Below are 25619 nucleotides of genomic sequence, written 5' to 3' on the forward strand. Positions count from 1 at the left end.
GCCGTCCAGCACCCAGGTCCTAGCTCTAAATCATGCTCTGCATCTGCAAAGCCGAACACTGCGCCCACCTTTGGTGAGGGAAGATAGGTAGGGGAGGGGAGGGGAGGTTGCTGGCCGGTTCAGCGTTGCATGCAAGAGCTTCCCCCGAATTGTCTCCGTTGCTGTGCTGGCCGCATCTCGCCGCATCTCCCCCCTCCCCTTCTACATTTTAACCCCTCCCCAGTCGAGTCCTCTTGGCCGCGGGTGGGGAGGTGCTATTAGCCAACGTCGTCGTCCCCGCAACCCGTTTTCCCAGCTCCCAGGCTCGCCGTGCAAAGAATAGTAGCTGCAGGCTTCTCTCGCTCGGGCCGCCTAAGCAGGAGCCCGAGAGAGGCCGAGCGAGGAGCCCCGCGAGGTCGCGTCCCCGCCGGGAGGGGAGAAGGAGGGACTGATGCGGGAGGAAGAGGCCCATCCCACTATCCGGGGAGTGTAGGGGGGTGGCGGGTGGCGCCGCTCTACCTCCTCTGTTCCCCCGTCCACCACGCCACGCGCGCCTCCGCTTCTCCTGGCCTTTCCCCCCGCCTTCCAACCGTCTTCGCCTTCCGATGCAGCGGCGCCGCCGCCGCCACTTCCGTGTTCGCGTTCCTGTCGCCGTGGAACCGCTTCTCGCGAGAACGTCGGAAGCATCGCAGGTTCCGCCTCCCTCCCCGTTCCCGGTCCAGGTCTCGCGAGGCTTCCGTCTTGCCCGGCGGAGAGAGGGCGAGAGAGAGCCGTCCCTGAGGAGATGAAGCGGCGCAGTGGCCGGGCGCAAATAGGAAAAAGATCCGGCCTCGGCTTTGCCGTGTGCGACTCGGCTGCTGGCGGGGGGCCTCTCAGGCAAGCGGCGGCCGAAGAAGGGCGCCCTTCACACGAGACGCGCCGCCACCTCAATGAGGTGCCCACACGGCGGGTAGGGGAGGCCCCGCTGGCTAAGCCCGGCCTGGTGCTGCCGCCTGTTCGTCCGGCGGCCCCGAGTACCGCCGCAGCGGATCCCCGAGGCCCATCTGGAGGCGGGTTCCTACAGCCCCACGAGGTGGGGGGCGGGGAACCGGCCGCGGCGGCGGGACTTGGGTTCCCCTCCCTTCGGCAAACCCATTTTGATCCTGGGACGGTGTCCTTCTGGGTTGGTTTGAGTTTCTTAATTGAGCGGGGTAGGGTCAGTTGAGGGTTGCGGGGCGGGGGAATTGAGGGTTGTGTGGACGAGCCCTGAGCGGGCTTTGTCCGGCTACGGAGGAGCCTCGCTGCTGATAATGGGGCAAAGAGAGGTGGCGGGAGTTGGAGGCACTGCAGTCCCCAGTTCAGAAATGGAGCTACTGTCCCTATCCAGATGCGCCAGGTGTCTCCCCGCCAGTTACCGGTACTTACAGGGCTACAGGAAAGAGAGATGTCCTAGTTTAAAACGGGGGCATGAAAAGACCAGAATTTCAAAAATAAAAATCCTCAGTCGCTTGCCTTTTCTCTTGCATTGTGCACTCATTGCTGGTGCTTTTTTTTTTAAATAACAAAACAATTTTTATTAAAGATTTTCCTCGTTTACAAAAACACATGCATTGTCTCTTTCTTCAGGTTGTGGTTTTCTACAGATCAGTAACATTTGCCCTGAGACACTGGTGTTTGTTATATGCAGCATAGGGTTGGGAAGAAAGGGGGGGGGGCAGGCGAGAGGGGTGGGATGGGTGGTAAAGTTTATTTTCTTTTACTTAGTGTATGCATAGGGTTTTTGTGTCAGCTCTCACTTGGGTAGGTTCTCTTTCTATTTGAGTGTTATGTTTCCTTGGTAGTGAGAGAAGTTGGGGTGGCCTAGGGTGTGGTTGATTGTCTTTGGTTGGCTGCAGTTGGATTTGTTTGTGCGTATGTGAGAGGGTTAAGTTAATTAATTAAGTTAATTAACTGTTGGGTTAAGTTAATCATATTGAATTGTGTGATTTCAGTGGGTTCGTGTTGTTGTCTTGTTGGGCTGTGTATGTGATAAAGGGGAGCCATACCAGAGTGAAGACATCCTCTTCTATTTGTCCCCGTGTCAGTTTCAGTCTATTGGGCAGCTTTTCTAGTAAGGCTGTTTCCCATACTACTTGATACCAGTGTTCTATATTTATTCCTGACAGGTCCCTCCAGTGTCTGGGTATGATGTTTCTGGCTGCTGAGAGTAGGTGGATTATGAGCTCTTTATAGTGTGTGTTGGCTTTGTTATCTTGGAATATGTTCAGTAGGGCCAGTTCAGGATTGACTTCTAGTACCTGTTTAGTTATTTTGCTTATTTCTTGTATGATTGCTGTCCAGAAGAGTTGGGTTTGGGGGCATTTCCACCTGATGTGGAGGTATGTGCCTATGGAGATGCAGCCTCTCCAGCATTTTGGTGAAGTTCCTGGACATATCAGCACCAGTTTCCGTTGTGTTAGGTACCAAGTGAGTTCTTTTCTTTTTGCTGATAAGGATTTAAAGGGAGGTACTGATGCTTGTTTTTAAAACCTTTCCAGGCTTGCCTGAAAAGATGTACAGTGGTACCTTGGGTTACAGACACTTCAGGTTACAGACTCCGCTAACCCAGAAATAGTAACTCTGGTTAAGAACTTTGCTTCAGGATGAGAACAGAAATTGCGTGGCGGCGGTGCGGCAGCAGCGGGAGGCCCCATTAGCTAAAGTGGTACCTCAGGTTAAGAACAGTTTCAGGTTAAGAATGGACCTCCAGAACTAATTAAGTTCTTAACCAGAGGTAAGGTAAAGGTAAAGGGACCCCTGACCATTAGGTCCAGTCGTGTCCGACTGGGGTTGCAGCACTCATCTCGTGTTACTGGCTGAGGGAGCCGGCGTACAGCTTCCGGGTTATGTGGCCAGCATGACAAAGCCGTTTCTGGCGAGCAGTGCACGGAAACACTGTTTACCTTCCCGCCGGAGCGGTACCTATTTATCTACTTGCACTTTTGACGTGCTTTTGAACTGTTAGGTGGGCAGGAGCTGGGAACGAGCAACGGGAGCTTACCCCATCAAGGGGATTCCAACCGCCGACATTCTGGTCAACAAGCCCTAGGCTCTGTGGTTTAATCCACAACACCACCCGTGTCCCTAACCAGAGGTACCACTGTATATAAATACCTCCCATAAAAATCTAAAACGATTTTTGCCTAGAGATGTCAGTGTACAGCTGTGCATTCACAGTCATTTGTGCTGGAGCTGGTGGCACATGAAACATGAGATTTCTTTGGCTGTTGAAACCTGATTAATCATAGGTGGTATTGTGACTACATTTCCTCTTTCCCAGGGATGGCTATAGATCAGCAGTAGAACCTCTATTTTCCATGCAATGCTCCAGATTCGATCTCTGGGTAGGACTGGAAATGTCTCCTGTCTGAAATCCTGGAGAGTTTCTGCCAGTCAGAGTAGATGAGGTAGATGGACCACCTAAGTCAGCTCCTTAGGTCCCTATCTTATTTCACATTTCTAAAACACCATTGTTGAAGGCTTGCTCTGTGTTTGTCTCCATGTGGCTTTGGCACCATCTGCTGGGCAAGGAAAGGGAGTGAGGAAGCTGGCCCCATGTGATGCCATCCTTGATGACAGCTTCAACCACTCTGAAGTGAATCTTTATATGGATCTAGGAATAACAGATTGTGGGCAGGGACACTGTTAAACTAATGCCTAAATGACTTCAGTTTCTAGTTGGCAGCACTTCCTGGACATGTTCAAGTGATAAACATAAAGGTCTGTATAGTGCTGTGGCATCTCCTTAACTTAGCCAGAAGTTCCTGGCTCTGCTTAAATACCTTCAGCAAAGGAGAGCCCACACTTCCTGAGGCAAACAGCTTGTATCGTTAGGGACTGTCTCCTCATGTTTTCCCAAAATCAGCTTCCCTGCAATTTCCACATTTTAATTCTGGACAAAAGGGGAAAAGTATGCATGACCGAGTCTCTACCCCAATGTTGTTTAAAGCAATTAAAATGTTTGTCCTAAAGCCTGCTTAGTCATTTCCATTTGACTTTTGTCAAAAATTGTGGCAATGTGTGCTAAATTATGTAGAAGATGTTTGTGTGTAGCTTTGATTGGATGCCTTCTAATTTTGACAAGTACTAAACCAATATACCCCATTTTCTTCTCCAAGCTATTCATCCTTCTTGATTTTGTGCCTCCCCCTCTTCTATCAGCAGTCTATTATTATTAATTTATTTATATCCCACCTTTCCCCCAGATCATATACATGATTTGTCTATACAAATCAATGTATCCTTGCTCTGGGATTGCATTTGCTTCCCTGGCTGCCTGGTTAACCTGGTCTAACTGTCCCAAGCCATGACCATATTAGCTGAGGCAGTTTGACATCTGAGAACAATGCAGATTCAGGTCTGTTTGAAAGGTTTATTCTTATACTGCCAGTCAGCAAGATTCAGCAGTCCACTCCTGTCCTTTCATTTCTGTCTGAATCTTGCCTGACACTCGGGGCATTTGCATTGCTCTTCACCTCTTTTGCAGTAGCTCACTCATGTTGTTTATAGTTCAAGACAGTGAAAATAAACAAGTTAATTTTCAGGTCACTTCCTGAGTTTTGCTTTTGTAAGACATCATCTTTAACAACTATATTTTTATATATATATATATTCTTTTTGGCTGCTCTATATTGGCCATGATTCTAAATCTACTGAGTTAATGCCCCTGCCAAAATGGGATGTTGTCATTAGGTAAAATTTACCAAAGCAAAAGAAAAGGCACTTATATTCTTTTAAATCCCAGTAGCTCAAAATATAACCTTATTAATAGACAAGAGATCAGTAGCTGTTTATTTTCCAGATTTGAAGGAAGGGGAAATAAATGCTTGTAACTAGTAGATCATGAGGACGGTTAGGGTTAGGGTTAGGGTATGAAAAATTGTGCATCCAATGGTATAATTGGTCCTCATGGGTCTATGGAGCAGCATATAATCCTTGGAAGATGGAAAGAACAGAATGAGAGTCTGTAAGACTTCAGGAGGTTTCCTGACTCAAAGGAGTAGAACCCCACAACAGACTTGAGTGAAACCCGAAATGACAGAGCCAGGCTGTTCTGCTGCAGGTAAGTGGAAAAAAGTGAACAATCTGCACTTTCCTTGCTAAATGCAATATACAAAGAACAGCAGCTCATTTTCAGTGAGACATGTAGAGCCCTGCATATTTTTTTACACACTGCCAGTAACTGGCAGAAGCAGAAAGGAACACAAACTTATCAAAAACGGCAGGTGTTCTTAAGAATGCTTATGCATTCTTACCTAAACTGGCCAGTTTTTATTAAAGCAAATACAGGTGGTTGGGAGACGCATAAGGGTTTATGTGCCTTGGGGTATGGAACAACTACTGAACAGCAAGCCAACCAAAGAGTTGAAAATGTGGCCAGAATTACCAGTCATTTTATGAAGGTTTTATCCTTTGAAACCTCAAACAGATGGCAATGGCACATGAAAAGCCATGGTGGTGCTGCCCTGCTAATCCAATCATCGTATTGCATGCACAGGACAGTTCCAAAGGGCTGTGTGAAAAGATACAAAAAATTGGAGGGAGGGAATAATTATAAGCAACTCTGGGATTGCACTTCTCCAACATAATTTTATGGATTTCCCCCCAAATCAGCTTTGAATTAAATAGTTGCATTGTTGCATTAAATAGTATTGACTTCCCACCCTCACCGCCATTGTGTTTTTATTCAAACTCTTCCAATGCATTATATGTAACATTCTTGTCTGTTACCAACTTCCTTCTAATACTTTATCATTTTTCTTCCACTGTTCCTAAGGGATTGCATTTCTCTTAATGAAAACAAAGAAGGAAGCTCATGATTACTGACAACACCAAGGTTGCAGGTTCAATCCCTGTATGGGACAGCTGCATATTCCTGCACTGCAGCGGGTTGGACTAGATTATCCTCAGGGTCCTTTCCAACTCTACAATTCTATGATTGGTGGCAACATTAATGCCAAGCTGAAACATCTGGTTCAAGCTTGCATGAAATGCCAACAAATGGCACCTTTTGTTCAGGCAGAAGGTTGTGCTTGTGACAAAATGGGATCACTGGATATAGTAGGCACTGTTTGAAGCAGCTGCAACATCAGGTCCTCCCCAAAATGACTTGGCTGCATCCTATAGAACTGCCATCTTAAATTTAGTGTTTTCATGTTTGCACTTTGGTCCTCCAGGCTCCAAATGCACATATCCAGGAATGCAGAAAATGAGGATGGGCTGGCTTGCTTACTTGCTTGACCTTGGGAGTACATAAAGCCTGAGTTCCTTTGCAGTGAGTGATGGATGCCGTCTTAGAAAAAGGCACTTCTTCCTTGACCATACCAAGTTCTGGTAATACTTCAGCCCCCTCAAACGGTCTACATCAAGTTATTTATAACCATGTTTTTATTGGAAAATTGCCATATACTGAGTAAAAACACTCAAGGCATCAAGGTATTGATTTTTTAGATGACATCAATATAAACAGCGCTGAATCTTCGTAGATTGTGTGTGAGGAAGTGTGAAACGTTTTATGTGTAGCAGCAAATACACAGTTCCATTAAGTGTTTTGCTTACCAAGAAAGTAGGAATAAGTGAGGAATACCAAAAGGAAGACTGCAGCATTTATTTATTGGTTACCCCAAAGAACCAATCATACTCTTTTCAAGTCACACTCAAAACATGCCATCTTATTCTGAGATTCGTGAGTGACTTTCTTGTTGCTAATTGGTTGCTGGCGGGGGGGGGGGGGAGACAACAAAGTGCTGCTAACAGAACTGATATGTTGACTTTTTAACTGTAAGGTGTCAGTGTGGTAGAGCAGAATTCAAATCTCTCACTGAGTGACCCTGGGCCAGTCACTCTCTTTCAGCCTAACCCACCACATAGGGTTGTTGTGAAGTTAAGATGTAAACTATGTCTGCCACTTGGAGCTCCTTGGAGGAAAGGTTGTATATAAATATTGTAATAACTCTGGCATTTTTAAAAAGCCAGATTGGTAAGAGGCAGCTTTTTCTTCACAGAATTTGAATAGCAGTCAAGGAATTTTGAGACAGCATCTTGGAGCATTTCCCCAGCTCTTTCTGACTGGTTTCAAGTTTGGTGACAAAATTCAGTTGCTTAGTGTTCTGATAAGGATGCAACCTAGGCACCAATGAAATCTGTTTAGCTGATTGATATTTTGCCTTTTAAACCTATCAATTGATCCAAAGTAAATCACTATATCATAAAAAGTCATGGTAGGCCACTGCCCCCCACCCTGTTGCCTGCCTTGCTGATCTGATAAAGCAATGCAACAGGTAAAAGCATGAATGCGCATTCAGTGTGCATGGAGCCATGCTGTGCGTGAGCTGCTGGGAAGGCATCCATTCCAACTGGGTCTTCGAAATCAGACACTGGAAGATTCGAGCAGAGTTCAAAGCAAGGAATGCCAGGAGTAGTTTAGCTGAAATGCAAATTAAATCCATTGCTTGTCAAATGCTGTGATGTTGCCACACAGTGGATGGAGGAGAGGGCCAGCCTTGGTGCTATGACTAGCCTCAAGCTACAACTGAATTTGCTTACTCGACCACTGAGGGACTCTCTTGCTTCATACAGAACAAAAATGTTTAGCAGGGCTTCTAGTGGATCCAGCTCTACACACACTGCTATAGAAAACAGAGTATACTTGACACAAATAAAAGATGAGTGCTCTTGCATAATAAGGCATCGGTTTCCATTCTGTCCCTTGTCTTTTGCATGAAGTGCTGTTTCCATTCCACTGCAGTTTAGCTTCCAATGAAAACTATGTTATCCATCTCACTGCCAGCTGTGGCAAAATTCTGTGTAATTAATTACAATTATGTCATTCCACATCATTTAAATGCAAATGGAATGCAGTGCAAATGGGTGTAGTAGGTACCATTTGTGAACTGAAAACAATGGTGAATACTGATTGTATTGTTGACTGGATTGATTTCCGTTCCAGACATAGGACGAAAAAACAGACATTGTTAATTTCTGTTCATTTCTGCTGAAATTCTCCAACAATCCTACTCTTCAGATGTGTGTGCTTGTGCTTGTCCCAGGAACAAAACTGATGTTCCTGTGTGTGCATGTACATGGCTAGCCAGTGAACTCGTTGGCTGCTTAAGAGCACTTAGAATCAAGAGAAAGCCCTCTTGAATCTTATCAGTGATATAATTAGATCTAATACAGCTTTAGACCAAAAGTAAATGCTCCTTGGTAGCTTAAAAGGTAGTTTGGAAGACAGATTTAAGAACTTGCTTTCACATTAATAATTCCAGCAAAGTTAAGCACCTTATCCTCTTCTTTCAAATTTTCAGGTACAATACCTAGCAGAAAACTCTCTGGTGTTTTTTTAAAACGAATATCTTTACTTATACGCAACAGTGGCTATAAGGCTTATTGTTGCTAAAAATTGGGGAAGTGTTGTGACTCCGACAAAAACAGAATGGCTTACCAAACTAATAGAATACCAAAATGTAACCAAGACAATGGGGAATATTGGAGGGGTATCAAAAGACAAGGTAGAGAAGGAATGGAGGGTCTTCAAGGGATATATACAAAATTACATTGAAAAGCCTGGGACTTCCGGTTGGACGCCATTCTGCTCGGTTGGGAGAAACCTCGGCTCCGAGGTTTCTCCGTCGCTGCGGGGGAGGGGGAAGTCGAAACTGCGATTCGACCCCCCAAGAAACTCCAGGTAGAGCGTCCTGGAGACATGGGATCCGGCTGGTCCCCCGGGGCGCCTCCCTTGCTCTCCGGTAAGCCCTAGTAAGAGCTGACGTGATGGGCGAGGTTTTAGAGGCGCAGGGGCTGTGGATCGTCTGCTGTCCTCGCAGTGAGAAGTAGCGGCTGCTGACAGAGAGAGCGTCCAATTCTTCCAAGATTCGGCTAATTTGGACTTGTAAGTATTGATTTTTCAAAAAGAAAAAAAAAAGTGACTTTAAAATTCGGCTGTTCTGGGAACTTCAAAAACGGAAGTCGGTTCCCTGAGCACTGAAACAAAAGGAAACAGTGTAATTTGCAATTCCGAAGCTATTGACCAACTTTGTGACAAGGAAATTTCTGAAGCCTTTTCCCCCAGGTTGGGGGGTTGAATCAGGTTTTTATTTTAATTGGAACTGTGATTCTTGGAGATATTATTACCCTCTCTTTGAGGAACTTTTGGATGGCTGCTTTGCAGCAAAGAAATACATCTGGACTGCATAAGCTTTTTAGATTTTAAGTATGCCTAAAAGGAAATGGTCGCAGGAATTTAAATTAAAGGTTCTGGAACTTTTACACAATTTAACAGTGGAAGTTAATCAGTTAAATCAGCTAACTGGGACGGTGGTACCTTTGGACTTGGCTTTGCAGGAAAATGGATTATTTACTTTTTGTGAAAGTTATGAGGATATAACTACAGAAGAGGAGAAAATCCAGGATAAAATTCATGGACAACCCACGAAAAGAAAAGAGAAAAGTGAGAAGGAACAAAACAAAAAGAAGGAAAAATGGGAAAGCTGCAGCAAAGAAGAGAGTGCAACGGAAAGCTGTACAGAGCTTGGACAATGTTGAAAAAGTTTCAAGGACATATGAGATAAGAAAGAAGCAGAAGCCAGTTTCCCAGGACTGTGGGGTTTTGGAATGGGAGAGGGTGGGGGTGGGTTGAAAAAATGAATGTTTCTATGGATATTCTCTTTGTGTTATGGTGTAGACATATGGCCTGGCAATGGATAATGGTTAACGAATAGAATTTAATTTTGGGGAGTGTAGGAAGGAAGGGGGGGGAGAAGAGTTAAAATGAAATTAATTAAATTAGGTTGTTTTATTGAAATTTTGAATTAGGCAATGGAGGTTCAGAAATGTTGTGAATGCAGAGGATATATAAATTCATAAATAAGATATGTAAGATGAATAATTATTAGGCAAAAGAGTTTTAAAAAGGAAAATGTTAGAAGAAAAAAGTAATATGGGGATTAATTGGCAATAACTGTGAATTAGGGTTAACCTGGAAATCAACAGGGGGGGATTGGGGAAGTCTGTAAAGATGTTATGTGCAAAGTAAGTGGTTAAATTGGGAAAGAATTTGTTGGTTGCCCCAGTGGGAGGGGGGTTTGTTTTGTTTGCTCCCCTTGGTGAGAGAAAGGGGAGTATGGAAAATTTAATCATGTATTGTAATTTGGTTTTAATTGGAAAATCTTAATAAATATTATTATTTTTTTTGGGGGGGGGGAGAATACATTGAAAAGCCTGAACTTCTATCAGAATGAAACAAGTACCGTGATAGATATAAGTAATAAGGAGAAAAGAAGGAATGGGGGGGGGAGTAGACTATGAATGTTAGGAAAAATAGTATACAAAAAGGAATAATGGAAAAGAGAAGATATTATAGCTGAGAGGATTGGAAGCAGAACACTGGGTGAGGTGGGGGAGTGAAGGGGTGATGGAGGTGAAAGGTGGTGGAGGGGTAAGAAAATACACAGGAGAGCGATTATGGTTGTATATGAATGTTTTTCTGTTTAATGTATGAGAGAATGTATGCAAATGTATGGATGTATATTTGTAAATGTCTGTTTATATATCTTTAAAAAATATTTTAAAAATTCCATCAAAGTTGGTGATAGCAATTAATCAGATATAATGGTACAGTACATAAAAATCTGGAATATAGTTTTTTTACAAACTTAAAAGTACACTGCTGTCAGAGGAGGATGAGCTGATGATAGACGTATCAAAAGATGGGAGTTCATTTATAAACTATTGGAATTTGAAATTTCTAAATAATATCCAGCTGTACACTTTAACTCAATGTGACCTGAAGTGATAACTAGGTGATTGTTTCTGTATTACGGTATTTAAAGTGTGATATTATCATTATAGGCAGAACTTTCTGATTATATGTATGTAAGCCAAAGAGTCCCAAAACTGTGATCGACAAACTTTATTTAGGTGAACTGTAGCATGTCTGTATTAAATATTCATATTGATTTTAATTACTGTTTATTTTAAATGTTGTACTTTGTTGTATTACAATCCGATTTGTGTGATGTACCCTTAAACCAACAATATATTATGAACACCTGTATCAATATTTCTCAAGAGGACTCGATGTCCTTTCACAAGCAAGCTGCCAAACATTTGGGCATTTGTTATAATTGGGGACCCCCCCTTTCAACATTAAAATTCAGGGCCTGGTGCCATGTTCTAGCACAGGGGTAGGCAACCTAAGGCCTGGGGGATGGATGCGGCCCAATCACCCTCTCAATCCGGCCCGCGGATGGTCCGGAAATCAGCATGTTTTTACATGAGTAGAATGTGTCCTTTTCTTTAAAATGCATCTCTGGGTTATTTGTGGGGCATAGGAATTCGTTCATTTTTTTTAATTGTCTGGCCCACCACATGGTCTGAGGGATGGTGGACCGGCCCATGGATGAAAAAAGTTGCTGATCCCTGTTCTAGCATGGCTATATATATATATATATATATATATGAGAGAGATCACTTTGAGCACTTAAGAACTGAAACTCTAGGTGAAGAGGAAGATTAGGCTGACAGCTCCAAATTCTTCTATTCAATGTATAAGTGATCCCACAGGTCCAAAACGAATTTACAAAACAACAGATCAGATACTCAGGAATGAATTTAAATTGGGAGTGCGCACCAGCCGGAAGATAATTCAGCCCCCAATTGGATGGTTTAGGAAACAGTCTGACTAGGCTGGAAACAACTTGGAGGCTGTCCAGTTCAGCTCTGATGTCCGGTACCAGTTCGGGAAAACAAAAGATCTGTTCCTCCCTGTTCACTCTTACGGGAATTAAAACAAAAAACAACGGCTATTCCCCTCCACCACCACCTTTTTACGGAACTGGATGAAATTTAGACAGGCGTTTGGGGCTCGGTTTGGAGCCGTCGCTTCTCCCAATCACAGCAGGCCTGTCTGGTTAATTTTCACTCACCCGCTTCTGAAGCTTTGTGGCCTTGTGGCAAAAACGCAGGGAGGCTTGCTATAGCTGGCCAGAAGCATGTCCCATCTTTAACTGGCACAGAATCCTCGAGATGCCCGTCTTTCCCTGGAGCCTTCCTGCAGAGGAGGAAGTCTTCCTCCCCCACCACCCCTTGGGTTCTTCTCCCTTGGAGGTTGCCTCCCCCACCCCCGTTCCTCTGAGCACATGCCTGCCTTTTCTACCCCGCCCCCTCCTTTGTACCAGGACCCGTAGAGGGTCGAGGCCAAAGGCAGCAAGAGGCCTCTCGGCAGTGCCCTGGAGAAGCGCTCTCCTTCGCAGACAGGCTATCAGCTGGGACAGGAAAAAACCCGGGACTCTCCCGGCCTGCAGTCTTCTCGGGGGGCGGGGGTGCTGCTGCTGCTGCACCACCGGAGCGCTTGTAGACACCGCCGTCGTCGCTGCTGCTGCAATAATTGCGGGTGCTGCGCGCCCTGGTCACCCGCAGCAGCAGCAACTGCAAACGCAGCGCCGGCGGTGGGCGCGAGGAGGAGGAGTCCAAGAACGACCCTCCCAGGCGGCGCTCTATTGGTCGGCGCCGAAGCCCGTTAGACGCGTTGCGGCGCTCGGATTGGCCCTTGCCGCGGTAGACGGCCGCCCTGGCGCAACCTCCCCGCCTCTCCCTCCCTGCGCCCGACGCCGCCGCTGCACCGCTCCAGCCTCGCGCCCGCCTCCTCCCGGCCGGGCTTTGTGCGGACGGAACGCGAGGAGGCGGCGGCGGCGGCGGCAGAAGCAGCGGCGGCGGCGGCGGCCAAAGGCAGGCGCCCACCATGTGAGAGGCCCGCTCGCCGGCCCGCCGGAGCCGCGCCGCCTCCCCGCAGCAGCTCCTCCTCCTCCTGGTGGCCGGGCTGCCGGCAGGCAAAGATGCTCAGCCGGCTGATGAGCGGCAGCAGCAGGAGCCTGGAGCGCGACTACAGCTGCACCGTCCGCCTCCTGGACGACAGCGAGTACTCCTGCACCATCCAGGTGCGTCCCAGCGCCGGGAGACCGACTGACCGACCGAGTGTGCAGTGAGGGGGGGGGGAGGATAGGATCGCCGCTGCCGCCGCCTTTCCTGGCACCCGCGCCCCCGACAAACCCGCTCGCTTCTTGCCCCAGCCGTCGGGGAGGCAGCGGGGATCTCCGTCCGTTCTTCCGCCCGCCTTGCCCAGCTCGCCGGAGGGCAGAGCGGCGCAACTTCCCCGCTCGCAGCGCTAACTTTGCAGCCGGCGGCGGCGGCGCAGAACAAAGCGGAGGCGAGACCTGTAGCTCTCCTGCCGCCGCCGCCATCCAGGCGGGGGAGCCGCGCGCTCCCTGCCTCGCTTTCTCTCTCTCGGGGCGCCCTCCGGGCTGGCGTTGCACCAAAAGGGGGGCGGGGAAAGAATTCCGCCTCGGCTGCAAAGCTCCGTGCCTTTTTGGCTAAACGGTTGGTGGTGTCTCCCCCACCCGTCGGTGTTCCGTCCCCAAGGGTGAGAAAGGAGCTGCGAGGGAGAGCTAGCAGACCCGGGGTGGTGGAGGAAGGGCAGAGCGCCCGAGAGAAGAGGGGCGCCCATAGGTGCCTGGAGAGCACAGTCCTCTTGGGGACTTCTGCTTAGCCTGGGACCTGCGAAAATCTAGGCAAGAGGGGGGCGCCCTCTTTTGACTCCAGAGAGTGGGGCATGGAGACCCTTTCTCCCTTTGAGGGCCCCTCCTGGGTTCCTGCAGGGCAGGCTACTTAATTGGGTGCAGCAAAGAGCCTGAAAACACCCCAGGCTGGCTAGCTCCCGAGAGTGGCAGATCTTCTTAGGAGAGATAACAACGTGCCCACAATTCTTTCGCCTTTAATGGGGTTGGATGCATCTTATTTTCCTTTAATGGGGATGCTCGCTGAACTCTTTCTGTTTGCATTGCCATCATCTTGGGCAGAGGGGAGGAGGGCCAGATCATTAAGACTTTTGGGCAGCAACCAAGAGGCTGAGCCCCCCCCCCCCCAGCGCAGGGTGGGCTCACCAGTTCCTCTCCATTACATGGAGGCATTAAATCTCATGGGTGCCCTTTTTCAGACTCCCCTGGACTCACTGTTTAGTCCAGAATCCAGGGGTTAGGCTATAATTCCCACTGACACTTAATTTACTTTGTAGGCTTTTGTTGATCTAGCCAGAGCTTTCCCCATGATTCCTCCCCCCACATCCTTGAGGACTAGACACTTTTTCAGTTTTCACTTGAAGCAAATGGTCCAGTTCTCATGTTGTGCTTGAGCAGTAATGGAATAACATTGTCCTAGGTAGGAGATGTGGAGAGAGGGGGAGATATTGAAGCACCTGCTCAGGTGTTCTGTGAAGGTAATCGGGCACATTCTCTTCAAGGTCACTGGAGGAAAGACAGCCATGCCGTAGAAAGTCTCTCTTTACACACACTGCTCTGTTCCTTCTTCTCCTGCCTTTTTTGACATGTTGCATTGTCAGCGCGTGTCTGTTTTACCCCTAAGGATGTGCATTAATTTTTCTATGGTGGCATTTCTCTTTCCACATTGTCTGTTGTGAGCACAAAGGCCTGGATGTGGATTAATCACAGCACCCTCAGTGACCCACACATTGCTCTGCCGAGGGGGAGGGGTGCGTCCCCTGTGTGTTTCCAAAAGCTGATGTGCCATTTCAAGTGAGAGCCCAGGTGGACTGAAGGCAGCTTTATCCTTGGACTCTTCTGAACGAATCTGGGTCTTGCCAAGCTTGTAGTAGCAGCAGCTGCTGCTACTGCTGCAATGTGTGAGCAGGAGTGAAGGCTGGCAAGGTTTGGGGCTGAATGTGTAATTCATGCATCACTCCAGCTGCCTCTAATAATGCAATCCACGTTGCCTTGGAAGTAAGACATGCTATGTTCACAGGGGATAATTCATAGGTAGTAGTGCACTGCAGCCTAATTTTCCTCTGGCTTTCTCTGTGCATTGGTAATGCCAAGTATTGCAAAGCCCCTTAGGATGGTGTGTATCTGTGTCTTGATATTGCATGTAGACATCTGCAATAAATTGTTGTCTTATTTGCTACAAGGAAGAGTTTTGGGACACTATTCTTGCTTGTAACCAGAGGGGGTGGGCATTAACAGATGCTGGTTTCGGTCATTTGCCGAGGCAATATTCTTTGTTCTGTGGATCTCTTTTCTGCCATACTCTTCAGATGACAAACTGACTCCTTCTGTTTAACCCCAGTTGACTTTGTATATGCTTAATCTGGGATAGAATGTCCATCAGGTAAATGAAGTGGATGGACAAGGCTACAAAGTGGGGGCCACACGGCGTATAATGCTTTGGTTTTGGCTTCTGGTGGGGAAAGAAAATTGAAGCCACCTTTTGCAGTGGATGAAGATTTCTACCTCTTGTGCTGCTGCATCCAGTGTGTGATCCAATTGCTTGGTTCTGGTGGTTCTGCTGCACTGAAGATAGAAATGATTAGCTGCTGTTCCTTTGGCCACCTGGGTGGCTGCAGTCACACCTGCACCTGTCTGTTTGCGTGGATCAGGGGGAGAGAGTGAAAGATTGTGAACCCTGTTTTTTGCATGCTCGGTCTGAGCAAAAGCATTTGCAGGCTGTGAGAAATGGACATCTGTATGCACAATAGTGATGGGTAATGTTTCACAATCGAGAGGAATTGCTGCCTGCTCGGTGTGCAGTCTTGCAAACCGAGAGTGAGTTCTGAAGGTCATTCCTTTGGAAAATGCCGAATTCACTTACTTGGGTTCAGGGATTTTGTTTCAAGAGCATTAAAAAAAAACTACTACCGGGTATATGCACCATTTTGACTTTTTAAAAATATGAATGCAGGTGTATGCACTTTCTTGTCCCTCATACTGTTTTAATTAAGTCAGGCGAAGAATATTAGGTTTCCAAGACAGAAGATATATTTGACCACTCACTGTTGGAGATTTAGTTGAAATGATTTGTATAAATGATCTGTCTACACTCATGGCTTTTGCTGTGTTTGGATTGGGGTGGTGGGTTCAAAAGACGGCAGAGCCCATCTGAAGTGCGTGTCCCTTTTTGTGCTGGGGAGCATTTGCTTTTGAGGAAGGGGTCCCGCTTGTCAGAAAGACACAGTAGCCTTCCACATAAGGGTGGATATGAATCCATCAGCACTTCTGGGAGGCTCCTGAAAAGCTGGCAGTGGGACAGTTTTGGTTTATGCCTGACCTGCGATGGAGAATAAATCCAGGCACCACATTAGATTATTTTTAGAGGGGTGGCTGTGCTGGTCTGTGTTGTAGCAAAGCCAGCGAAGAGTCTTGTTGCATCTTAAGGAACCTTTTGGGTGGGATGATTTCAGGCATAAATCTGTGCCGATGGCTGGTGATTCTTAAAAGGTGGGGGGCTCCAAGCCTCACCGCTTCCAAGTACCGCTCCCACCATACCTCACTTCAACTCTACTCTACCCAAAGTTGAGGGGAGAGAGATGAGAATTGTAGAGCCCGACTTTGCAGCGGATGAATGGGTAAAATAATTCCATTGCTCCTGGATTCCTTCCCTGTTTACTGTGGCTGTGTTCACACCCTCATTGACTGGACACTCAATGCATTTCTGGGGCCGGGCTTTTAACCCATGTTCACATGACGTTATCCAAAATGCAGTTGTAGCTTGCACTCTGATGTGGAAAATGGACATTAGATGTGTTCTTTCTGAAACCAGTGTCAAACTGATGGGACTGTCCCATGCCTGATATCCTGGAGAGCTGCTGCCGGTCAGTGTAGTGAACACTGAGTTGGATGGACCAATGGGTCGGGCTTGGTATAAGGCAGCTTCCTGTGTGCTGCAAGAGCCCAAACCCTGAACCATGCTGCTACTGCTGCTCTACTTTCATTTAAGAATATGCTTATTTAAGAATATATTCCTGCATTGCAGGGGGTTGGACTAGATGACCCTTGGTGTTGTTTCAAACTGCATAATTCTGTGTCCTCTCTTTTCAGATTAATTTCCCTTCTCAGTTGGATTTAATTTTAGATTGGATTTAATCCTAAAGAGTTAATTTTCATCCTGCACCTTCCCAAAATAACCCCATTAATGAATTATCCCTGATTCATTTTTCCCCTTTCCAAAAGTGAATTTTCTCATGTTCCCTACATTAATGACCTGCTCTCCTAATGCAAGAAAAAATGAAAAATCCCCTTCACTCACCCTGGCTGCCCTTGAATGCAGCCTGAACCACGGACATCTCTGTTCTTCCACCTTCCAGAGGCAGGACCCCGAGACCCGCAGGAGAGAGCTGCGGCATTGGAAGTGGATGGGCAGCAGCTGTCTCTCCATCGGCCTCCCACCAACCTGCCTCGCTGTGATGCTGCCACTCTTGCATGGCTAATAACCCCGGATGTGCTGGGGCTCCCTCTGGAGGGGCTACTGCCTGGGAGCAGACCTCACAGGCCCTAGTCTGCCTCTGCCACCACCAGCGCCGAATTGACTGTCGATCTCGTACAAGCACTGTAACTAAAAATCACTGTTTGTTCATTTAAGTCCCAAGCATTTTCACCGATAACATTTGGAGAGGTTGCTTTTAAAAGACAACAGCAAATGGGACAGCGCACTAGGTCGCCCTGCGCATAGAGCTGCAGGTGCTGTGCACACCATGCAGCTCTCAGCGCGGTTTGGTAGGGTGTGGGTAGGACCCGAACCAATGGATTGCAAGAAAAGAGAAACGTTAGAACAGGCATAGGCAAACTCCAGCCCTCCAGATGTTTGGGACTACAATTCCCATCATCCCTAGCTAACAGGACCAGTGGTCAGGGATGATGGGAATTGTAGTCCCAAACACCTGGAGGGCCAGAGTTTGCCTATGCCTGCAAAGCAGAGGTTGGATGGTCATCTGTCAGGGATTCTTTTGCTCTGGTTCCTGCATTGCCAGGGGTTGGAATAGGTGACCATACATGCGATAACGGACAATGCTTTGAAAGACAAATTCTGGGACCACAAGGGAGGGAGGAGTACGAGTAATATGGAATTTTTTGGTTAAGATAATGAGAAAATACAGAAGTATTTTGAGGCGGAGGTAAAGAAATGTTAAATAGAAAAAAATGATGAGATGGATTTTAAATTAGAGTTAAAGGGGAAAAAATCTGGAACTATGTGATAATTTGGAAATCAGTAAGGGGGGGGGAATGAGGAAGTCATTGTAAGAAGTAATGATTGGAATTTAATTAACTGGCCTAGGAAGAGGGTCAGCTCTATGTCGTGATTTGGAAAATATGTGGTTAAATGTAAAATGATCTTTGCTACCTCTGTGAGAGGGGGGTTTGGTATTTGTTGCTCCCCTCGGTGGGAGAGGGGGGAGTCTGGAGTGTTTAACCATGTATTGTATTGTATTGGTTTTAATTGGTTTTTTAATTGGAAAATCTAATAAATTCTTAATAAAAAAAGGAATAGGTGACCATACAAGTCTGCAGCTCTATGTAAGCCCTCTTCAGGTGTGATGATGACAGTGGGTTAAGTAAAAGCACATGGGTGGGGTTCTGCGGGGGCAAGCATCCTCACTTGACCCTCTCATGCCATTCTTATCACCCTCTGGCCAGCAGTCGAGCGAGTTGCCTTCTGATCCCTGTCCATGTTTTAGACTGAGGAAGTCCTGTGGCTTCATGGCAAAGCACCTGCTTTGCATGTTGAAGGTTCCAGGTTCAATCTCCGGTAGCATCTTCTGGTAAGACTGGGAGGGTTCCCCAGTATGAAACCCTGGAGAACTGCTGCCAGAGCTAGATGGACCCAAGGGTCTGACTCAGTGTAAGGCAGCCTTCTATGTAGTTTTCCTTGTTTTTCCGGAGTTCTAAAATGAGCAGGGGAATCCATGAGTTTGCATAACACACCATCGTATCGCCCGGAGGAGGCTGTTCACTCTGAAGTGCTCAGTTTATAGGAGAATTCATTGGGGGATTACAGTCAACATTAAGAGGTTCTGGGCCCCTTTTCTATTACGCTTTTTGCTGGTGATGCTGATGCCAGCCACTTCTATGCTCCAAAGACTCTCCTTTGATGGGAGGGGAGCCTTATCCCCCCCCCCCGTCTTCTCTGTCTTAAAAGAAAAACTTTCTCTGTTCCGCAACTCCCTCTCCCTTGAGTCGAGTTGGTGATATGATAAGGTTTCTCTGTGAGGAAGGCTCCCCTTCCTCCTTCACCTAGAGCATCTCTTGAGTAACAAGCCCCAGGAAACACATTTTTTCAGGATGCCAGAGAGAGGTGGAGGGGGTCTAGGCTTCACAGGGGTATAAATCCAGATTGTGGGAATAGCTGAGCTTTCCACTTTCCAACAGGATCATCTGCTCTGGGGTGGGTGGGGGTGTCATCTGGGCCCCTCCTGAGTGTTTCCTGGCACAAGGGGGAATGGCAAGGCACCAGCAGATTCCAGTGAGGCCCCTGAAGGTGAAGACCCCGCCCAATTGGGTCACTAACTCCCACTTGCATTGCAACTTTGGAACTCCCTGCCTGTTGATCTCAGGCAAATGTCTTTGCTATATATACTCTTTTTTGGTGCCTGCTTAAAAGATTTTTGTTTAGGAAAGCCTATCCAGCGTCTTTATTGATGGTTCAGTAAGGCCTTTCTTGAACTGTGAGCATCCAGCAGCAGCTCCATCTGCTCTGTGGGGGGTGTATGTGTCCGTCATTTAGACCACCTTGAGCCTTACTGTTCAGGGAAGCACTGACAAGTACTGACACTGCTAGGCCCAGGAAGTCTGAGGTCCCACCCTGAAAATTCAGCATCACAGCCACTCCTGAGAAGATGTTTTGATTATTGAAAGCAAACCAAATATGTAACTAAGAACCAGTGCCTGAGTTAGTTTCTTTTTCCTCTTCCCTCCCAACTCCCTTTCCTTTTGTGCCTTTTCTAAATTGTTAAGTCTGGAAGCAATGGTTGTGCTACTATTTAGCTTTGCAGGCTGTTCTGAGAGGTTTTTTTCCCCAACAACAGAGGAGTGTGTGTGTGGGGGGGGGGAGAGAATGCATTAAATAAATAAATCATTAGGAGAATAAAGGGTTCCCAGATTTGGAACCGGACTCAGAAAAAGAGCCTAGGTCATTTCTTTTCTCAATTTGGAGGGGAAATGTGTCCAAATGCAGTATTTAATCAGAAATGACAGGATTAATGTGGATTGTGGCTGACACCATGTGTACACCTCTTCCCAAACCAGCAACGGGAGTGCACTGGATGCAGAGTAAACAGGAGCGTGTGCACTGTCTATGTTTAGACAGTAACATAGCTTTCTGAGCTCCGTTCTGAATTCAGTCAGGGTAAGTTCACCTATGACTAATTCTTTCTTTGCCTTGAGAATTAAGACCTCTGAATGTACACCTCTATCCTGTTTGCTAACCCCAGGAACACGGACAAGCTCCTCACTTAGTTCATTGGCCTGTTGGTTACCTGCTGCTTATCCACATACATCGAACATGATCTTTCACGTACCAGAAATTCGGCCTTCCAGTGCTATTGACTCTAGTGCTTAGAGTGGATGCTTTGAACACAGGCGATGTTCTCGATTAGTTGGGAATGTGTGTTCCATCACAGGGCATTTTGAGATGCCATCTGCTGTTTCGTTCCCGATGCCAGACTCTTTGTGATTTTGGAACTAGCCTTGTGCTTACTGAAGGCAGCAGTGAGCTCGCTTGGGGTCTTTCATAAGGGATGAGAAGAATGGGCTAATTTCAGGCTATGCAAATGTAACTCTTCCCTGTGAAAGGCCACCTTGGTGGAGGTAATGATGGGGTGTTTTGTTGACGCATTTGATCCAGATCTCAGATCCCTCAGTACCAGAGTCTGGTTTGCTGGTAGCTGCCTTTTGTCAAGTCCATCTAAGCCTTGTGTTGTCTGCACAGTCTGGCTGCAGCTCTACAGGGTTTGAGATTGGGGGGGGGGTGCATTTCCCAGCCTTAAGAGGAGCAGTGTTAGAAACTCAGATATATAAGCTACGCTCCAAATGACGGCTTAAACCTGGGTTATGGAATGTCAGTTTGCTAGGGGGTTGGACTAGATCAGGGGTAGGCAACCTAAGGCCCGCGGGCCAGATGCGCCCCAGTCGCCTTCTAAATCCAGCCCGCGGACAGTCCAGGAATCAGCATGTTTTTACATGAGTAAAATGTGTGCTTTTATTTAAAATGCATCTCTGAGTTATTTGTGGGGCATAGGAATTCGTTCATCCCCCCCCCCAAATAGTCCGGCCTACCACATGGTCTGAGGGATGGTGGACCGGCCCACAGCTGAAAAGGTTGATGACCCCTGGACTAGATGACCCTCAGAGTACCTTCCAACACTACAATTATATGATTCTATAATCTCAGCTACATTGCCTGCTCTTACTACCATTCACTTGTCCCAGTATGCAAGAAGGAGAAACATACACAGTGGAAATGGTATTAATTATGGACCAAGGCAGAGGTTTTTAAACTGTTTGGTTTTTTGGTTCCATTTGGGTGGGCTGTGGAAAGGCTGCAGCACAGTCAAATGTATCTGTGCTCGGCCCTGCACTTAGTTGCCTTGATGTGATGATGGAGGACTAAGATGTCCAGCAAAGGGGTCCATGATTTGCGCTGCATCACAGAAGCACAAGACGCTTGTCTTTTGCTGTTGACGAGTCAGCTGCCTCGATGAAAATATCAGTCACCAACTTCGGTGCTCAGAAATATCCACATAGTCGCAACTGGACCCATGCTAGTAGCAAAATGTGCCTGGCGAATTTTGAACACTGAAGAGGAGGTGCTAGGGATTGAACCTGGGACCTTCTGCATGCAGAGCAAATGCTCTACCTATGCGCTAACATGAGCCTTCACAAGTGAGAGGCAGCTGATACCCTCCGACTCCTATCAACCCCAGCCAGCATGGCCCGTGGTGTGGCATCCAGCAACATTGGGAGAGCCACAGGCTTCCCATCCTGCTATGAAGTGTTAGATCCCTCAAGCTGCTAGTCCTCAGGTACAGATTTGGGTTTCCAGCCACGGAGCCGCAGAGAATTGGGCTTATTCGCAGGAACCAGGTACGCCTGAATTTGGTGCTCAACGTCTTTGTTCCTTTTTGTTTTCTGTTTTCTGTTTTTTTTTTTTTTTTTGCAAATTCCGCCTTCTCTGCAGGAAGTTAGTCTAGGTGGCCACTGGGTTCATTACAGCCTCGTGATTCTATTTTAGCCTTATATAGGCCAGTCCCGGAGGAAACCCAGATCCAGGAGGATGCAGCAAGGATATGCACGGTGTGACCTCATTAAGAGTCGAGTCTGTCGTCTTTGTTTCCGCCGCTGTCTCCTCAGAATAGGAAATTAAATTATCACAGGAAGAAGGCTCGTGGAATGGCCAGGCTTGCAGGTCTGAGGGACTGCAGTGAAGGAGCTGTTACTTGTTATAAATGGGAGTCCGCTGCTACTCTTGCCTCTGCACCAGGAGAGGCTCACAGCCGCTGAGCAGGGTTTCAGGTCTGCCATGGTCGAGCCGCTGGGCTGAGAGCGTGTTGCCCGCTAAGCCAAGAGCAGGCAGCGTTGCCCACCAGTCTCTTCCAGAGTCAAACCTGGTGGAACTGGAGTATGCCAGGCACAAACAGTGGAAGAATCTATTCATCCTTTGTGCCGCAAAAATAACTATTACATTATTAATTTTATCTATTGTAGCAGTTCCCAAACTTTTTTTTGACGCCCTGCCTGCCCCTACCTCCAGCTTCGTAAGCTCATCCCCAGTGCCCCCTCACGTGCCCTATAAAAAGCATGATTCAGAATAGCGGTTTGTAGGCCCAGCAAAGAAGATAACAACACAGTAAAACTCAAAACAATTAATTGCAAATTTATTCAAAGTCCAATGAAAGCTGTTTAGTTTAATTCGACAAAATCAATGACCTGGATGCAATATACAATCTTTCGAAAATCTAGGAGTCATTTACACCTCCAGCACCCCCTCCCTCCACCTGACCTCTTAGCACCCCCCCCCCCAGGTAATCCCACTGCCCCTTTGGGAACCACTGCTCAATTGCATTTATATCCTATCTCTCCTGTAACTCAAAGTGGTATAAATGCCCCCCCGACTCATTTTATTTTTGCAACAACCTTGTAAGGCACTAGTTGTAATCTTTCCCTCCAGCGGGAGGGACTTTTGAAGGAAGTAAGGGGTGAATAGGTAGGAGATCATCATGTTAACAGCAGCTTGGACAGAATCTTTGTAAACCTCGACTGAGATTTTATTTTGGTTTTTTTATATATACAGTAGTCATAAACAAGCCCACGCAAGCATGAGAAGTAGAAAATTGGCTTTGTTTAAAAACAGAACACTTGTTTGTTAATGGAATAATTTTAAGTGTCACAAGTTGTTTGGAAGATATTGGATTCCAAACAGAAGGGACAAAAATGAGTCATTTGGATTGCCAGCAAAAGCACTTTAAAACAGTTCACAAAAAAAATAATGAGATGGTTTGGGGTTTGTTTCATTTTGCTCGGCGTTGGGGGTGGTTTGGATCCCTAGCGTTTTGTCCCAGTGGAAATCTTCTCAAAATGGAAGTTGCCATTAGTGCGCTTGGTTGGGTGGCTGATGAACGTGGCAGGTAGGTGGAGGCAGAGAAAATGGCTCAATAGGGGAGGCAGTCAAATGGAATGACACATGAACTGTCCAGGGTAAATCTTCCACTAATGCACTATCCTTCTGTCAATAATTATATGTTGCAGAATACACCTGCAAGGAAACCACTCAATTGGAGGGGCCGCTTGGTCATTCAGAGTTGTGCATATGCCACAGCCTCAGAAGCTAGTTTTATCCGGATGAGAATGATCTTGAAGAGGCTGGTTAGAAATGACTTTTCTCTTCCCCTTTCCCAGGTTACAAGCTGACTTATTTATTTAAATATATTTTGTCCCATTCTTTGGTTTAAAAAATAAATAAAAAGATTCTGGGGGCAGGATACAGGTCGTTCCAAAAAGAAGACCATCCTTGCCCTCAGTCCTACAATTTAAAAAGACACGACACAAGAAGAAAAATGAATCAAGAGGGAGAAGGAAAGAAGCAAGCTCGGGTACAAGTCCTGTTGGGTGCTGGCTCTTGCCTTTGGATGTACTTGCATACTGCCACTGCACTGGTGTCAGAGGTCTTGCTGGTGTGGCCAGCATTCTGCTCAGTGGTACAACAACCCCCTTGCAATTCCACACCCACCCACCCCACTGCTCTTTCCACTTACTCCATTCTGGGCATTGTGCTGTCCTTTTACACAACACTTCTTCCACTTGTGGCTTTGTATCGATGCAAGGAGGGCCCTTGTGCCAGCCCTGCCTGAGGCTTGAATGCTCACAGTCTCCTTTTGTTTCCCCGCTCAGTGAAACTTGGACTCTCTTTTTATTGGAGCAGAGAATCTCATGGCTGTTTGTGTGCTGCTCTGTTAAGTTGGCACCTTCTGATTCCAAGTGACATTTGTATTTGCATGATGCCCATTGCTTCTGTTCTGCCTGAGACGCCCCTAAGATGCTGGGAAAGGCTGTTTTATAGTCATGGAATCATAGAATTGTAGAGTTGGGAGGCACCCCGAGAGTCATCTAGTCCAGCCTCCTGCAATGCCGGGATCACAGCACAGTAATCCCTGACAGATGATCACCCAACCTCTGTTTAATAACCTCTAGCAAAGGAGAGTCCACAACATTCTGGGGGAGCCCATTCCACTATGGAACAGCTTTTACTGTCAGAAAGTTATTGATGTTGAGTCGAATCTCCTTTCTTATCATTTGAATCTATTAGTTTGGGTTCTTCCCCTCTGGAGCAGCAGAAACCAAGTTTGCTGCATCTTCCATGGGGCAGCCCTTGGGACTGAACATTTTGGGTTGTATTCAACCAACTTTTACAGTAGATGCATTTCAAACGATGACCGTGACTAACCTAGGTCCATTAATTTCAATGGATCCTCTTTGAGTAATAGTTGAATAAAACTTCTAGCCTGCTGTTCATAGAGAACTCCAGAAGTCTCTGCAGGAATTACTTTCTTCTGATTCCTGCAATTACACAGTTGGGTCCAGCGCCACCCTGGGACAGAAGCATTGGGAAGGTCAAGGGCAGAGTTTGGGGCAGTGGCCTCTCTCTGTTCTCCCCCCTTCCTTTCCTAAAGGGGTTTCATCGGGGCGCTTCTGCCCCAGAGGAGACTTCACATCTGGGCGTCTCTTAACCCTGCATAGTTTCTGGGTTGCCTCTTTCTTGAGCATAGAATAATGTGCATCCATCTTTCCCTCCAAGAGATATAGTGGCTTGTCAGTCAAATTACAAAGTTTACAGAGTGACATGCAAACATTATTCCAGCCTAGCTGCTGTCCCGAGTGAAACTATCACACAGATTACCAAGATGCTTTGATGAATGCCACTTCAGATTAAGCCAGGGAGGAGGCCGGTCTCAAGGCATGCCACCCACATCTTAAGGGGGCTTTTTGCCAGCTGGTCACTGAAGGCAGAGGCTGGGAAAGTGGGACACACACGTACACAGGCAGGCTCTCAAAACCCAGCTGGAGGAATGGGTTCCCTAAAGCAGGTGATCTGGGAGGAGGTGGCGGGCCCTTTCCCTCTCCGTTTTGGATGCACCTGGAGAGTGAGACCTCCCAACAGTGCTGCTCAGCCCTTTGGTTCCGGCTACCTGGAGGAATTGTACTGGCTTCTGCTTTTCTGAGTCGGGTTTCAGCTTTCCCCACTCTGCTGTGCTGGAAGATTCAGGACAGAAGTCCTTCATGCAGTGCAAAGTC

At 46.9% G+C, this 25619-nt stretch overlaps 1 protein-coding gene across 4 annotated transcripts in view; it reads left to right on the plus strand.

The window, feature by feature from the left end:
- Positions 1-12626: 12626 nt before the first annotated feature.
- FRMD5 (FERM domain containing 5) overlaps positions 12627-25619 on the plus strand; it is a 135148-nt gene continuing 122155 nt past the window's right edge. Inside the window, exon 1 of one of the 4 annotated variants that reach the window (XM_033167146.1) lies at positions 12627-12932. In XM_033167146.1, coding sequence (XP_033023037.1) covers positions 12831-12932 — 102 coding nt within the window. In that variant the 5' untranslated portion in view covers positions 12627-12830. The remainder of the gene's footprint in view (positions 12933-25619) is intronic. The other 3 variants (XM_033167151.1, XM_033167145.1, XM_033167147.1) reach the window with 3 other exon arrangements.

Source organism: Lacerta agilis, chromosome 13, assembly GCF_009819535.1.
Source record: "Lacerta agilis isolate rLacAgi1 chromosome 13, rLacAgi1.pri, whole genome shotgun sequence".
NCBI lineage: Eukaryota > Metazoa > Chordata > Lepidosauria > Squamata > Lacertidae > Lacerta > Lacerta agilis.